At 41.5% G+C, this 15945-nt stretch overlaps 1 protein-coding gene across 1 annotated transcript in view; it reads left to right on the top strand.

Moving 5' to 3' along the window:
• The window catches only part of NELL1 (neural EGFL like 1), an 860846-nt gene that overhangs the window by 1068 nt on the left and 843833 nt on the right, over window positions 1-15945 (top strand). The window contains exon 2 of the mRNA XM_058663250.1: window positions 7544-7672. Within this exon, the coding sequence (XP_058519233.1) occupies window positions 7544-7672 (129 nt within the window). The remainder of the gene's footprint in view (window positions 1-7543; window positions 7673-15945) is intronic.

Below are 15945 nucleotides of genomic sequence, written 5' to 3'. Positions count from 1 at the left end.
GGAGGTCGAGGTGTAAGGGTGAGCTAGGAAATTCGCAACATTAGGGACCGTTGACTTGGGAGAGTGGCGGGGATTTTCAGTTTCCCTGCCAACCTCTTTTGGTGCGCCCTGTGGACTTCATACCCGAGAAGGGATGTCTGGTTCTTTTGGTGTGACTTTTCTTTACCCTTCTCTGCCACCCTCCGTTCCCTTCTCTGGAGGAAAAGCTTCCTTCACAGGTCAGGGAACACATTTAATCTAAGTGAATGAAGGACACCAGCCTTTGGTAATCTCAGAAGTTTGGTTGATTGCGCCCCAGGCGTTGGCCTGGCCAAGGAGTCCCAAGTGGTGCACCTGGGAGTTTCCAGTTTCCTCAGGACCCAGCTGGCAGCAGTTCTGCTTTGCTTATGGAAAAACGTGGAGTATGGATTTCTTCAGGGACAAAAGAAAGCCAGGTTTCTTTTCTTTGTCGGAATTTCCCAGGCTTCTGGGCACCTGGGCTCCATCTAACCTCGGAAAGTTGCTTCTTAAATTCAGCTGCAGCTGAATTAGACTTCTGGAGCACGTTGGGAGGAGCGACCCCCCTTGTTGGTGCAGGATGCTGATGCAGAGCCAAGGCTGCTGGGTAGAGGAAAGGAAGACAGTCACAAAGGTGATAGGGCAGGAGGCAGCCCAGTGGACTCCTGGCATCCCTAAGTGTTTATCATGACAATGGTGGCCAAGCACGCCTTTGTTCTCATACTTGCTGTTTTGAAAAGTCGTCCAAAAGTGCCTTCATCTGTGGAGGATTGCAGCTGTGGGGCAGGCTGTTTTTGGAGATCTGTAAAAACAAGGGTCTTCGCTGCATCTCCTCTTCAGACTCCATTTGCTCTAAATCCTGTAAAAATTTGGTTGTAGGCAGAGACTAACTCATGTTTATTTATTCATTCAATAGCTGAATGTCTTGCTGGGTGCCAGAATTGCTTCTGTAGAGGGGAAATGACTTGGTCTTTGACTTCTTAGGAGTCTGTGTCTATCCAGATGGAGATTGGAAAGCATTTTTTACTATGTAGTTTCATAGGGGTAGAGAGGACGGTTGTGTTAAAAAGAAACAGAAGAAGGCAAGGGGTTCAACTAATTCTGCGCAGGAAAGATTTTACTGAGTAGGTGATATTTCAGAATCATCCCTTGAAGGCTTCCCAGGGAGTTTTCCCAGGCGGAACAAGTGGGAAAAACTCTCAGGCTGACGGAACAACTTGTGCGAAGTCAGCAAGGCACGGAAGGAGGTGACTTGTTGGGTGTGGCTGTTACCTGGAGAGCTTGGGGTCTCAGTGCTGCTTGACACTGCTGGAACATTGGAGGGCACATGGGTCTTCCACACAAATCATCAGAAGAGTCAGAGACAAGGAAAGGGAGGAGGGTCTCTTCCAGCTTCTCTCTTAATTTCCCATCGCTTTAGGGATATAAGCAAAAGCTTCTGTGGACACCGTGTTTGATGGTTTCCCACACCACACCCCCGTCCCTTTCTTAGGTAGCAAAGGCAGGCAGGCTGGTGATTAGTTTATCATGATCCAAACAGTTGTTTGAAAAAAGTTTATTTGTCAAGTGAGACAATTGTTCTCTGGGCTGTTAACAGTCCTAGATGAAATAAACATGTGGTTCACTTAGTGAGCTACTCAGATATCACAGCCTTTTAATGGAAATGAATAGATGATATCAGGCACATTTTAATTAAAGCAAGACTGCAGTGCAGAAGCAGTTACATATGAAAAGATCTAATGATAGGTGTCATAATGAAGCTGCTTGCATAGCTTGTTCAGGGAAGTTTTTGAAGATGTACTTTGGAGTCAAGATAGGGGGCACTGTGCTGCAATTCTTGTTATTTCTGGGTGAAACAGAATTATGCAATTTCCAGGTACATCACTAACCATGAAAATTTAAAAGCTGCAATAATGGGAGTAATAACACACTGCATCCATAAATTTTCTCCAATGGCTGGAAACTGTAAATAATATAAACTCAATGTTTATTCCCCCATTGTTTTCTCATTTGTTTTTGTAAGCAACATAGGGGGTAAATGGAGTAATTGTGGTGCCCCTAAGTGCCTAGCAAATGCCTTGGACTGCCACTTGATGGAAAAGAGAGATTTTTCTTTTTTGTAGCAACTCCCAAGAGGCTCATTAACTGTGAATTGAATAATGGGTCTGTGAGCACCAGCCCCCAGCCCCAGAGATCATGGAAAATATTGGCCAACGTGGAACAGGCATAGAGTGGATCTTCAGGAAAATTGCTTTTGTGGTATTAAGAACTGGTCAAGTAGTTGTGAAATCCTTTCTTGGAGTATCTTTGTGGCATCATTTTACTCTGCCTGGACCAGGAAAACAGCTGCTGTTCTGGCCAGTGAATTTGTTAGACCTGGAATGAGTCAGACTCAGAAGGATTTGCTGCAAATCCTGGTTCTGGCCTCGAGGGTGGAATGAGTGGGATTTATTTAGCCTGTGGGCGGGACCATGGGATGGCCATCAGCAGCAGCAGTAGAAGTAGCAGAAGCAGAAGTAGCAGCAGGTGTTTCGGTTAATTCAGAGTTCCTAGATCCCAGGGCTAGTCCTAAAGTGTGCCTGTGACATTGATGTGCTGCCTTCCAGATTTTAAAAAGGTATCCTCTCCAGGAGCTCTTTATCCTGTTTAATTCTAACTCCCAGCTTCGGCCAGTTGTAGAATCATTATGTGCAAAGAAGAAAGCTGTAATGGACTTTCCTAGGAAAGGGCAGGAGCTCCATGCTTAGATAAAAAACAGAAACATTAAAATAAAAAAATAGTGGAACCAGTACTCTTACATTACATAAGGTTCAGGAGAGGCCATGTAAATGCTGCCTTATTAATAGGTTTTCTGATTCCCTAGACAGTGTGCAAAGTGCTATCCTTTACACATCTTGCTGTTGGCACAGACATTTTCATTCCAAAGGGCTCCAATTAAAGAGAGAGAAGAAAACTGTAATCAAGAAGCCTAATTGAGTTTTTTTCTTATTTTGTTTTCATGGAGTACTTTCATAGCAAGAGCAGTAGTGTTGTCTTAAAACCAGGGGAGCCTCTTCCCTCCTGAGTTATAATAGGGGTTGGGGAATGAATATAGACTTAATATGCAGATTTCAGAAGCAAACCCAGGGAGAGAAAACCTTCCTAGGTCAGTTGAGAATGGAGAGGACTTGGGAGGAAAGAAACCATCTGTCCCTCTTGTGTGATTCCAGGGAGCAGGGATGGCTTGTGAAAGACAGATGAAGTAAACCCCAGCTGGGTCCCAGCTATGTGCCAGGGTGAGCTGCTAGGGTGCTTATGCCATGGGCACTGAGAACTCTTGGGTTTGGGAGGCAGGAATTACAGTGTTTTCACAAAAGAGGAAATTGGCTCTGAGGAGTGGTGGGTCTTTCCCATCAGCACAGAACTTGTGCGTGGAGGAAGTGGGGCTGGAGCTGCCTGGAAGTGCAGTCTTCCTGTAATATTTCCTGGCTTGAGAGTGGTGTGCTTTCACTTGAAGGTGGGGATCCCAGGGGGTGTTTCAGTTCTGCACGGTTAGGATTCCTTTGGTCCTTTCCAGTTGCAGGGTTCCTTTCCACTTGCAGGGTTCCTAGTCTGGGAGATTTGAGCAACTTAAAAATGGCTGTCATAGTGAGTCCTAAGTCTCTATAAGTTAAACTGTTGTCTCAATAATATTGCAAAAGAGACCACCCAAAACTCTAAAGCTTGAAAGAGTCATCACCATTTTACCTCACACATATGTAGGTTGTCTAGGTGTTGATCATCTAGATCTGGTTTGACTGGCTTGGTTCTAAACTGCTCCAGATGGCCAAGTCACTTCTGTGGAACAACCCCTCCCTCTCCAACGCAGGGCCAGGTTCTTTTCCTGAGGTAAAAGTATGAGGAAAGCAGCCCCACTGCACAAGCACACTCAAGCGTCTGCTTGTGTAATGTTACTCTCATCCTAGTGGCTCACACAGGTTACGTGACTGAGCTCAGAGAAGGTTTGGGAAGGATTTGCAAAGCTGGCAGCACAGGGTGTCAATATGGTGTGTGTGTGTGTGTGTGTGTGTGAAAATTGAAGGATGACAACACAACAAACCACAGACTTTTAGAAAGTTTGCTGGACATCATACCCCCTATCCTGTCCTAGTTATCCCCAGCTCCCCAGAAGTGCGTACTGCTCAGTGGCCACTGCATCAAGCAATGATCATGTACCCACTTCCTTAGGTACTTAATCAAGTCATAAATTCAGGAGCTACCATGTGTCAGACCCTGAGCAAGGCACTGTGGCTGCAAGGATGCTTCCTCAGGCCCAGCAAAGGGCACATTCCCCAGACTACTTTACAAATTCCTGGCCTGCAAAAGACCAGCTTGGAAGTCCTTTGCGATCACCTTTGATTTAATTTCTGCCATAGAAGTGTAGAACACTATAGATCAAACTGAAATATTACTTCCTTTCCTGTCTTTTCAAGGTGATCACAGAATTGCTAGCATGGGAGCTCAGTTGGCAAAAACAACACCCGTCTCAGACTCCTGGTGTTATCACTTGGGCTGCTATAGCTTACTTGTTCTTGGCACAGAGTAGGCACTGGGCCAGTCTTTGTGAACTGGGCCTGTGTATGAGATAAATAGTAGAAGAAAGGTATGTAAACTTAAAAATATTATATTTAAAATTTAAATCAGGAGGTAGGACTTTGCATAAGGTTGTCAGGTTGTATGCCTGAATTCCATAGATATCTAAATTGAGTCCTACCGCTGTGTTTGATTCCAGCTTCCTGCTAATGTGCACCCTGGGAGGCAACAGGTGATGGCTCAAGCACTTGGGTCCCTGCTATCCATGTGGGAGACTTGGATTAAGTTTATAACTCTCTGCTTCCACCTGGCCTAGTCTTGTTCTTTCTTAAGGCATTTAGAAAGTAAACTAGTGAATGAGAGATGCTGTCTCTCAAATAAAATAAATAGGTAAGTATAAATCGAAGCACGTTGACACTTTTCCTTTGCTTACGCATAAGCCTCAAAATCTTCCAGTGATACTCAGCTGGAAGCAGAACAACATCCCAGTCAATCATAAGGCATTACGAGATCTGGTCCTAACTTATCTTTTGGCCTCTCCTGCCAGTTCTCTTGTAGCACTAGCTATGTCTCTGCTCCTTGAGCTCTTGAGTTTGTTGCTGATTTGCACTAATTGTTCTCTGCTTGTGGAGAACTGTCTCCTCAGGTTTCACTCCTTCAAGTCATTCAGCCTTCAGCTCAAAAGAGCCTTCTCTGACCCTCTACCCAAGTTGCTTTCTTTGCCATTACCTTCTTCTATTTCTTGCAGGATGTTTGCTAGCACCTCAGATTGCCTTATTTGTTTTTTCTGTTCCTTCTCCACCTCCCATCTTGCATAGATCTGTAAGTTACAGAAGAACATTTCCTTGCCTACAGTTTGTATGTTACATAGCAAACATGTAGCAGTGCCCGCTGAAGAAATTAAATGAACGCAGACTGAATGATGGGAAGAGTCATCTTTGGATAAATCGGTTCCATAACTGGCTGCATTTGGGAGGAAGAAATTTAAGCTTTCACTTCAGGAGACAAGGAGAAAACTGACAATAGCTGAGAAGGCAGCCAAATGCACAGTATCTCCCATTTAAGCTCCTTTCAGTCTTGACAAGGACAGGTTTCAGCTTCAAAGAGCCCTTTCTGACCAATCTGTTGACAGAAGCCTAGATTACAACAGTTCCTTTTTCCTACAAGGAAAAGAGGAAGGAGAGGGTGGGTTGCACATCTCACATTTTAGGGCCAGGAATGGAGGTGGGAGGACAGGTGAGGTTGTGATAGCTCACAGCGTCCTGATGAATATTCACAATCTCTGTGGGCCAAATTGGGTACAAGCTCTGCCAATCCTGTCTCGGCGACTGCATTACCATCAGACCAAAGTTGACAGCTGTTACTGATTAAAACATTTCCAACTGCGCAATCAAAATTGAGCTGTTGAAATGCTAAGTGTAGATAGACCCAGCCTCTGTGAATGGCTTAAACACAGTACCTTAGAGGAATCTCCTGCCATATATATATAATCGGAAATCACTTTGTAGTCATGAATGAATCATTCATTCCAACCCCCCGCCCCGCCACCTGTGTGAAAAACAGATCTCCTTAGGGAGTTGCCTTTTTCAGACAAGGAAATAGGCAGCGCAGGGCCATGTATCTTGTGTTAATGCTCTGCAACAAGAGCTGTCAGAATGTCTAAAGTTTTCATTCAGAAAAAAAAAAAAGAGAGATTAAATGAGCGATTTAAAAAAAAGAAGTTTTCATTCAGGAATCAATATCTGTCACTTTTGGGGGTTCTTTTTCTGGCCTGTCTCTCTGTTACCCTTTTCTAACTACAGGGTCCCTCTTTATTTCTTTTTCTTTATTACAGGTGATTGTGCCTGATTAGCAGGGCGTGTTCCATAGAGGTGGAAGATGTAGGAGACCCAGAAGAAGCTCTGGCTCCTGGCCTTGGCTTGGTGCAGTCTGGGCCATTGCTGCCATTTGGAGAGTGAATCAGCAGATTCACTCTGCTGGGAAAATTCTCTGTTCCTTTTCTTGCTGTGTAAATCTGCCTTTCAGATAAACAAATAATGCTTTCTTTACTTATTTGTTAAAATTTATTTATTTTTATTAGAAAGTCAGATTTACAGAGAGAAGGAGAGACAGAGAGAATGGTCTTCCATCTGCTGATTGCACTGCCCAAGTGACTACAGTGGTCAGAGCTGAGCTGATCTGAAGCCAGGATTCTTCTGGGTCTTCTGCACAGGTGCAGGGTCCCAATGCTTTGAGTTGTTCTCTACTGCTCCCCCAGGCCAAAGCAGGGAGCTGGATGGGAAGTGGAGTAGCCGGGATATGAATTGGTGCCCATATGGGATCCTGACACATGCAAGGCGAGGACTTAAGCCATTAGGTTACCATGCCAAGCCCATAACTAATGTTTTTTTTTTAATTATCAGAAATAATGGCTTAGAAAGATGGCTAAGAAAGCCATCTATTCCTAAATCATCTGATAGCCATACCTGTCCTGAGTTCAGCTCATTTGGTGGTAAAATTTGACCCAAAACTGAGATTAGCTTTGCATTTGTTTTAGTGTCATTTTGAGGATATGTTTTAGTACCATTTTGAGGATATATACATATATATTTATATATATAAATATACATATATATTTTAGTGCCATTTTGAGGATATATATATATATATATATATTCCAGAAGTATTGTTGTGGTTGTGGAGTGCTGAATCAGCCTTTGCTTGGGTGTCACCTAACACATAGCATGCAGGCAATATTACGTTTCTGACAGGTGCTATGTTCTGAATTCTGAAACACATTTATCCTAAGAGAATCAGAGTAATAAACTACACTGCCCAGGGGGGATGCAGCACAGTTACTCCCCTTTTCTCTCTTTCTCTCTAGGGAGAGAGTTATCGAAGCAGTCATTCTTGGCTCCTTGTATTTCTTGTTAGTCAATGCCTCTGTATTTTCTGTTCTGTTATTGCTGCTGCTAGTCTTCCTTGTAAGCCTTAACAACTCCATGTTCCTTTGCAGTGATGGGCTTTGGGATGGACCCTGACCTTCAGATGGATATCATCAGTGAGCTTGATCTTGTGAATACCGCCTTCGGAGTCACTCAGGTGTCTGGACTGCACAACACCAGCAAAGCATTTTTGTTTCAAGGTAAAGGCACCTCCTCCTCGGCATGGGATAGAGGTTAGGGGAGGAGAGTTCATCGGGGAAAGTGTTCTACTGTTGTTGGGGTCACCTGTGCTATTTCTCTTGTGTTACTGCTGTCATGTAAAGTTTTTAGTACACAGGAGATGTCCTGAGAATAGGAAGGACACACCAGAGGTGTTTGCTTTGGCAGAGAAATATTTCCTTGGGAGAATATGGTGTGGATCTAAAGTGTATTCAATTTGCCAATCCCTTGAAAGCCAGCCATCTGAGTTTTACAGGGTATTTGTGTAGCTATTTACCTAGAGGTGTGTCTGTCACCAATGAGGAGGTCAAGAGCCCAGGTGTTGTCTCCTGGCTGCTTTCTCTTCAAGGTGTAGCTTACTGTCCATTATAGATTTGACATTAATTCATTCCACAAAGGTTGATAGGGACTGTGTAGTATGGTTCTTAAAATCATAGGCTCTGGAGCCCTACTGCTTGTGTCCTTGCCACTTACTCGCTGTCAGACTTTGGCCCGTTATTTAGCTTGATTGTATCTCAGTGTCCTCATCTAAATTAATCTGTCCTTGTAACAGTTACCTCACGGGGCTGTGATGAGTTCATCTATTAAAGTGATTAACACAAGGTATGCAGAGGTGTTTGGGCAGTTAAGACACGGGTTAAGATGGCTTTATCCATTATTGGAGTGCCCAGGTTTGATTCTTGGTCTGGTTTCAAATTCCAGCTTCTTGTTAGTGCAGACCCTTTGAGGTAGAGTGATGGCTCAGCTGGCTGGCGCCTGTCATGCACGTTGAAGACTGTGTTCGATTTTTAGCTCCTGACATTGAAACTGGCCAAGCCCCAGTTGGGGAGTGAATTGGCAAATATGAGAGCATTTTTTTTTCTTGCCATGTCTTGAGTAAATAGGAAAAAATGTGTGAAATGTGGTAAATACACCTGGAGTACTATTATTGTGGAATTCCTTCTGTGCCTTAGGCAACATTGGTAATGGTAGGGTTACCAGTAAATGAAATAGATACAGCCCCATCTCTAAAATATAATGAGGAAAATAGTAATCACAGAAGCGATTTTTGAATCATAATTGCCATACTTAGAAAGGAAGCATATAGGCTGCCAAACAGGAGTGAACTTTGAACTGCAAGCATTGTTTCACATAATATGGATTTTTATATAGGCTTTTTTGAAGTTGTCTCATTTATATTTAGATAGCAAATTTTTTTTTTACACTAGGGAATGGCATTGAGTTCAGTGGGTTAAGTCTCTGCTTGCGATGACAGCATCCACTATCAGAGTGCTAGTTCAAGTCCAGGTACTCTGTTTCCTGTCCAGGTTCCTGCTAATGCATCTGGGAAGGTAGCTGAGAATGGCCCAAATACTTGTGCCCCTGCCATCCATAAGGAGAGACTAGGATGGCATTCCTCCCCTCTGGCTTTTGTCTGACCCAGACCTGGCTATTGGGGTTATTTGGAAAGTGACAACAGCAGATGAGTGATTTTTCTTTCTTTTTATGCTTTTCAAAAAAAAACCCAAACATATAAGTCTTTAAAAGTATTTTTACACCAAGTAAATGTATCTTTAAATTCAGTTTGTAAGTATCCGTAAGAAATTGTTCATCTGTTTGTTCACTCCCCGTGTGGCTATAATGGCCCGGGCTAGGCCAGACTGAATCTAGGACCAGGAGGTGTTTTAAGTCTTTGTGAGTGGCAGGGGTTCATCCTCTGCTGCTTTCCCAGGTACATTAGTGGGATGCTAGAGCAGAAGTGGGGAAGCTGTGACTCAAATTAGTGCCAATATGAGATGATGATGTTGCAGATGGCTGGTTTATTCATTGCCACAATGGTGACCCTCGGAGACTTGATTAAATTGATGTTTGAGATGGTGGTAATCAGAGAAAGATGACCTTGAAAAACAGATGTCAGCAGATTTGCAAATATAAGTAGAACACCTGGCTCAGGAAAAGGTGAGGATCTGGAATATTTTAGGCCGGGGACATAGTATGTTTAAAATGTTAAGGAAGAAGTCAACAGAAAGATGTATGTTGGGTGGTAAATGCTTGGAGAGGTGGGTAAGGGGTACCTAGGCTCCACTGGATTTTGTGGACAGATCTGAAACTGTCAGTGTGTATGTGTTTGGGTGTATTGATTTATAGCTAGTGTCCATTCTGTTGGTGGGAGGCCATGTGCTTATTTTAAACTGTTGTTTATATTACTGCTACCTAGGCCACATTAATAGTTTTGTACTTTACTCCTAGAGCAATAGGGTCTTTGTAGAAGATCAAGCTGAAGACTGAATTGGTCATATATATATTAAATTAGCTTGGGTAGTTCTCTATGAAGATTTCTAGTGGGGTACTTTTAACTCAGCCTTTTATGAATATAAGAACAGGATTATTTTAGGAGAACTGCAACAACATTATGGAATGAGATTTACACATCTACTGTGTAGATAACCTAAGGCTTATTATTGGTAGGTAGAAGATTTACAGATATTTTATGCTAATTGCTACAGAACTGGTGAAGTTTTAAGCTGAGTGTGGTTAAGAGAATGCAGACTGGGCTAGTTTTCTGTCTGTATTGTGCGACGGCTATTTACTTCTTGCCATGAGCCTATGGCATTCTTGTGCTGAGCAAGGCTGCTGACATTCTGACTACAAAATTGCTGTGGAACTTGGTCTGTACACTTAAGGAGGGCAGGAGCTTGTCCTGTCTAGACAGGTCTGGATCCCCAGAGCCAACTGCTGTGCATAGTAGATGGCAAATGGCTAATAAACATTTTGAACTGAATTGAAATTTCTTGTCCTGTATATTTTATGAAAGGTTTGCAGCCTGCTGTACTCATTCATTTGTTCAATCATTTTAAAGGCATGGGCACCCTGTTCTGGATCCTGCTTTTTGCATGTTCTTTGTTTTGATAACTTTATCAGGGATGTCTGTGGCTCTGCAGTAGCTGGCAGGAGTTGTCAGCTGCGTTGCAAGGAAAAATAGTTTCCTTATAATGCTTGGGTTGAGGAGGCCTTTTGCTTTATAGCCTTAGCTCCTGTGATGACATTGAATCCATTTATATCATCCAGCACAATCTCCTCATCTTATTTTACTTATTTATTTAAATATTTATTCATTTAAAAAGCAGTTAGAGAAGATACAGAGAGATCTTCCATCTATGGATCCACTCCCCAGGGCTGGGCCAGGCTAAAGCCAGGAGTCTCCCATGAGGGTGGTGGAGTCCCAGGCATTTTAGCAGTGAGTTGGATTGGAAGTGCGGCAGCCTGGCTTCAAAACAGTGCTGATATGGAATGCTGGGGTTGTAGGCAGCAGTTTAACCTACAGTGCCACAACATTGGTCCTTAAGCTTCTCATTTTAATATCTATTATCTGTGAGCCCCCGTTGCCAGCTATGATAACATATTCATAGGTTCTGGTATTAGCAAATGGATCCTGTCATGTAATTAAATAGAATTTGTTCCCACTAAACTGATATTGAAATTTAATTCCCATTATGTGATATCAAGAAATATGACCAGGTGTAACCTCTAAAAGGTGATTTGAGTTCTCATGTTGTGAATGGATTAATGGGTTCATTAATATCGTAGATCAGTGGGCTATTGGGTTAGGCTGTTATTTTAGGAATGAAATGAAAGTTTTCTGCTCACAGTCTGTTTACAATGGTTTGAATATTTTGTTACACAAAAGAGACTTTATCTACCATGCTTTTCCTTTGGAATCCTCACTAACAAAGTTGTAGGCTTCCATTTTTCTATGCTTAGTCTGTTTAGGCCACTTCATTTTTCTTGTATCATATTCTAAATAATTTTTCCTCAGGCTTCACACATCACCCAATGCCAAAGTCTCCTCTGCATTTTAGATATGTATATTTATTACAGCAGGAACTCACTTGTAGGTATATAAGATATGTACAATAATCAGAAATTTAGTAACTTTTTAAATGATTGAAAAAAATTTTTGAATTCATTAATAGGTACAGTTCTAAGAATATAATGATATTCCCTTCCTCTTTGCTTTCCCCAATATCCCTCTCTCCCTCCTGCCCAAATTCATTATCTCACTGTTCCAGAGTTCATTAGTTCACAAGGCCTCCTACCCAGACAAATGTATCATCTTATAGTTCTAGAGTTGATTAATTCACAATGAGCGTTAACCTGGCTAAGATCAAAGTGTTTGTAGAGCTGTGTCTTTTACAGCTTCCAGAAGCTGGTACATTTCTTGCTTTGTGGCTGTATCACTCCATTTTCTTTTTCTTTGATTGTACTTTGTTCTCTTTGTTTCAGTCATCACATTGTCTTTTCTGATGGTGACCTTCTGCCCACCCCGCTTTTTGGTCTTAAATGCCTTGTAAGGGTCCTTATAATTGGGTCCACTCTAATTGGAGTAATAGAAACATTTCAACATCTGTCACTTCAAAATATCTTTTATCATATAAGGAAACATATTTGTGTGCTGTTAGGTTTAAATGTAGACGTTTTTTGGAGATCATGTTTTTTTCTACCACACATAACAGGTATCCTCTTTGTTGGTCAGAAATATGAATAATTTAGTGTTTCCTCAGTACTCTAATAAAATGCTTGTTTCTAGTGTAGTACTGTCCAACAGAAACTTATTATGGGTGGCGTCTTTAAGTTTACTAGGAGCTGCATGCCATTTTTCTGCTAACATCTCTTCCACCTTCTTTCCGATGAAATCCAGCATTCTGGTCTCTCCATATCCTCTCCTTAACTGAGACTTTGAGCTTTGGCTGAACGCCCCTGTCCTAGCCACAGCCTGTAAATGCTTTCAGAACAGCAACCCGTGATAATGGTACGGCTCATCTTTTGGTTTCCCAGTTTTCAAGGATCACTGCCTTTTACTGACTGAGGTCTTATATTTCAAAAACTGCTGCTCCATCAAATACTTAAAGTCAATTCAAATTAATTAGAATTATGCACAATTAAAATTTTTCTCAATCTCATTGGCTCTATTTCATGTGCTCGTTACCTGTGTGTGGCTAGGAGTCATCATATTGAATATTTTGTGTCTGTGGAGGCTTAGAAAACTGACTGTTCACCACAGCTCAGTTCATATGGGAGAGCTACAGAACCTTATCTTTCAAAGTTGATGCATGATAGCAACCAGCGAGCAACTTAAGGTCTCTTACCTCAAAGTACTTGCATTTACTCACTGGCAAAATGGAGGTAATAATAGTACCTGCTGTATGTGGTTATAGTGAAGATGGTCTAACTGAATACTTACGAAGTGCTGAGCTATAATTGGTAAATGGTGAGCTCTCATGAAGTGTGATCCCATACATTTTAGAGTGATAGGAAATAGATTTTTTTCAGGTTTATTATCTGCCTTACTAGTTAATGTCAGATTTTAGCCTGAGGAGGTAGAATAGAATAGTGTGAAAAGCAGAAAACTGTGGAGAGACAGTGAGTAGGGATTAGCAGATTTTGTATTCACCTATTTCATCTGTATTAAAGCTGCATGAAGGTAGCATTGCTTCCTTTTATAATAAGTAAGAAGAAGTAGTTTGAGGCAGTATATACAAATCCCCATTGATACGCATCCTCAAAACTTGGTTTACTTATCTAAAAATTGGAAGAATTAAATGGCAATTAGATGGTAAGAATTAAATAACAATCAGTGGGAAGAACACATTCAAAAGGAAGTTTATAATCTTTTGGTCCACTTATTTTTGTTTCTGTTGACATCTTACCATCCTGTATCTAACTACCAGTTGTTGTGTGTTGAGAGAATGAAAACTTTTAATCCTTGCCTATTAAAAATGTTAATAAGTAGAAAGCGCACTTAATTGGAAATGTTTCTGAGTCCTAACTTAAGAGTTTAGTAGGATTTATTTGGGGTTAGCCATCATTAGAGTTTGTCATGGGTGTCTTAGTATAGTATAAAGAATAGAATGACTTTTACTATCTTCTGCCTGATGTTTTGAGACTGGGAATGCTGTGGGCAGAATGAGTGGCTATGTATAAGACTGCTTTGATCTTATCTAAGCTGAAAAACAGTATTACATTTACGTATTCCTAAAAATCAGTATTATATTTTCAATGATGATTTAGAAATACCTCTTCTTTGCTTTAAATGGAAGTCGAAAGAGCTGAGAATTTTCTGACAGTGTGTTACTGTTAAGTACTTGAGAAGATGTGTCCATTGGTATTTCACTTATAAAAGTGAATTAGGGGGCCTGGCATGGTAGCCTCGCAGCTAAAGTCCTCGCCTTGCATGTCCCAGGATCCCATATGGGCGCTGGTGCTATTCCTGATGGCCCTGCTTCATTTCACATCCAGCTCCCTGCTTGTGGCCTGGGAAAGCAGTCGAGGACGACCCAAAGCCTTGGGACTCTGCATCTGTGTGGGAGACCCGGAAGAGGCTCCTGGCTTCAGATTGTCTCAGCTCTGGCCGTTGTGGCCGCTTGGGGAGTGAATCATTGGACAGAAGATCTCTGTCTTTTCTCCTCTCTGTATATCTGCCTTTCCAATAAAAATAAATAAATCTTAAGTGAATTAGAATATGCATGAGTGTATATTCTTTAATGTACTGCTTTGTTATTGTGCCAAAAAAGTGCTGCTTTTCAGTAGGTTTATTTCAGAAAAGTTTCTAAAGAAAGAATGGACAATATCTTTCGAATGGCTTGTTTTAAGTAACACAATAGAACAAAGAATAATGTAGTGTATTTCAAGGAGAATATTCAGACACTTAGCATTTATTTGCATTGTGTGCTGAGCCAAATATAGCAGAAGACAGGGAATAGGCAAATCTTGGGACCTCAGCGAAGCCATGCTATAGAAGGGAAAACAAAACATGATCTCAGCTATTGTAATGCAGAGAAGATGAGAACTGGCTTGTGGTTGGATATGGATAAAGTGCAGTGTGCAACAAAGAAATATTTTCTCACTTGATGATGAGAAAATCAGGCTGCTCAGTAAAGGTGCTACCTGAGTGAACTTTAAATGTGAACAGGAATTACGCAGGAAATTTCTGTGTCATGAAAGCACAACCTCTGTGTAATAACTTTCTCAAAATGGCACTGAAGACTTGAATTCTAGCTCTATTGCTTAGGAAATTTGAGTAAGATGAAGTTACCCAAAGGGTTTGTTTCATGTTGAGCTTCCGGATTTCCTGCCACCCACTATTGCCCAAGTCTGAACTGTGTTTTCTGTTGATTGGATATGCCTAGACGTTAATTACCTCTGGGAGCATTTACTGCTCAGCCTCACTTTGAGTGGAGTGATTTGGTATAACTTTGCATTTAATCAATTAGTGGAGTGATTCTATTCACAAGGCAGTATCATCCAAATACAGGAATTTCTATTCTTGTGAAATAAAACTCAACCTGCAAGAGTGGTGTGGGTTTTCAAGTCCTTCTCTGGGGGCAAATTAACACCTGCAGTGGCTTATTCTGGAAAATCAGTAAATGGTTATGTGACTAAATGTATATCATGGAACAAATATTCCCTAAACATGCATTCTTCAAACATCTGCAAAAAAATTATTCTCTCAGTGATAACAAATTATTCTCTCAGTGATTCTCCCTCATTAAGGAAAGTGGAGACAGACAGCAGTGAATGCAATATGAAAAGAATTCTTTTTGAACCACCTAGGCCTATGAGCTTATTCCATATGAACAAATTGGCTTTGGGCAGATTGCTTTGCGTCTTGGAATTTGTTTCTTCTTTGGACATGAATAATAATAGTACTGTCTGGGATATGATCTTTCAAATGATTAGTTAACAGAACATTGTTTTTCCTTTTTTATAATATTCACTTAATTGAAAGGCAGAGTTACACAGGTAGCAGGGAGAAGAGAGAGAGAGAGAGAAATATCTTCCATCTGATGATTCAATCCCCAGTGGTCCCAGTAGCATGGGGTAGGTCGGGCTCAAAGAAAGGTAGCTGGAATTCCATCATGGTCTCCCTCATGGCTGACTGGCGCCCTAGCACTAGGGATATGTTCTACTGCTCTCCCAGCTGCATTAGCAGAGAGAGGACTGACTGAGGGTGAAGCAGCCTGGAGTCAACAAGGCATCTGTGTGGTGGTTAACGTACTGTGTCACAATGGTGGCTTCTTCAGGCTAATATTTCAGTTAATAGTTTTGCGTGATTCTTAAATACTGTTATAAATATGCAAGTAGGCCTTGGCAGAAAAAAATTCCTACCCTGATAGAAGCATCTGTTAAATACAATTCTAAATTTTTGTGTAACTCTTTAAGTTTAGATAATATAGACTTACTGTAAGCAACAGAAAGAGCATAGGTTGAGTGGAGA

This window comes from Ochotona princeps, chromosome 4 (assembly GCF_030435755.1).
Source record: "Ochotona princeps isolate mOchPri1 chromosome 4, mOchPri1.hap1, whole genome shotgun sequence".
Classification (NCBI taxonomy): domain Eukaryota; kingdom Metazoa; phylum Chordata; class Mammalia; order Lagomorpha; family Ochotonidae; genus Ochotona; species Ochotona princeps.
This window is presented reverse-complemented; position numbering and strand designations above follow the sequence as displayed.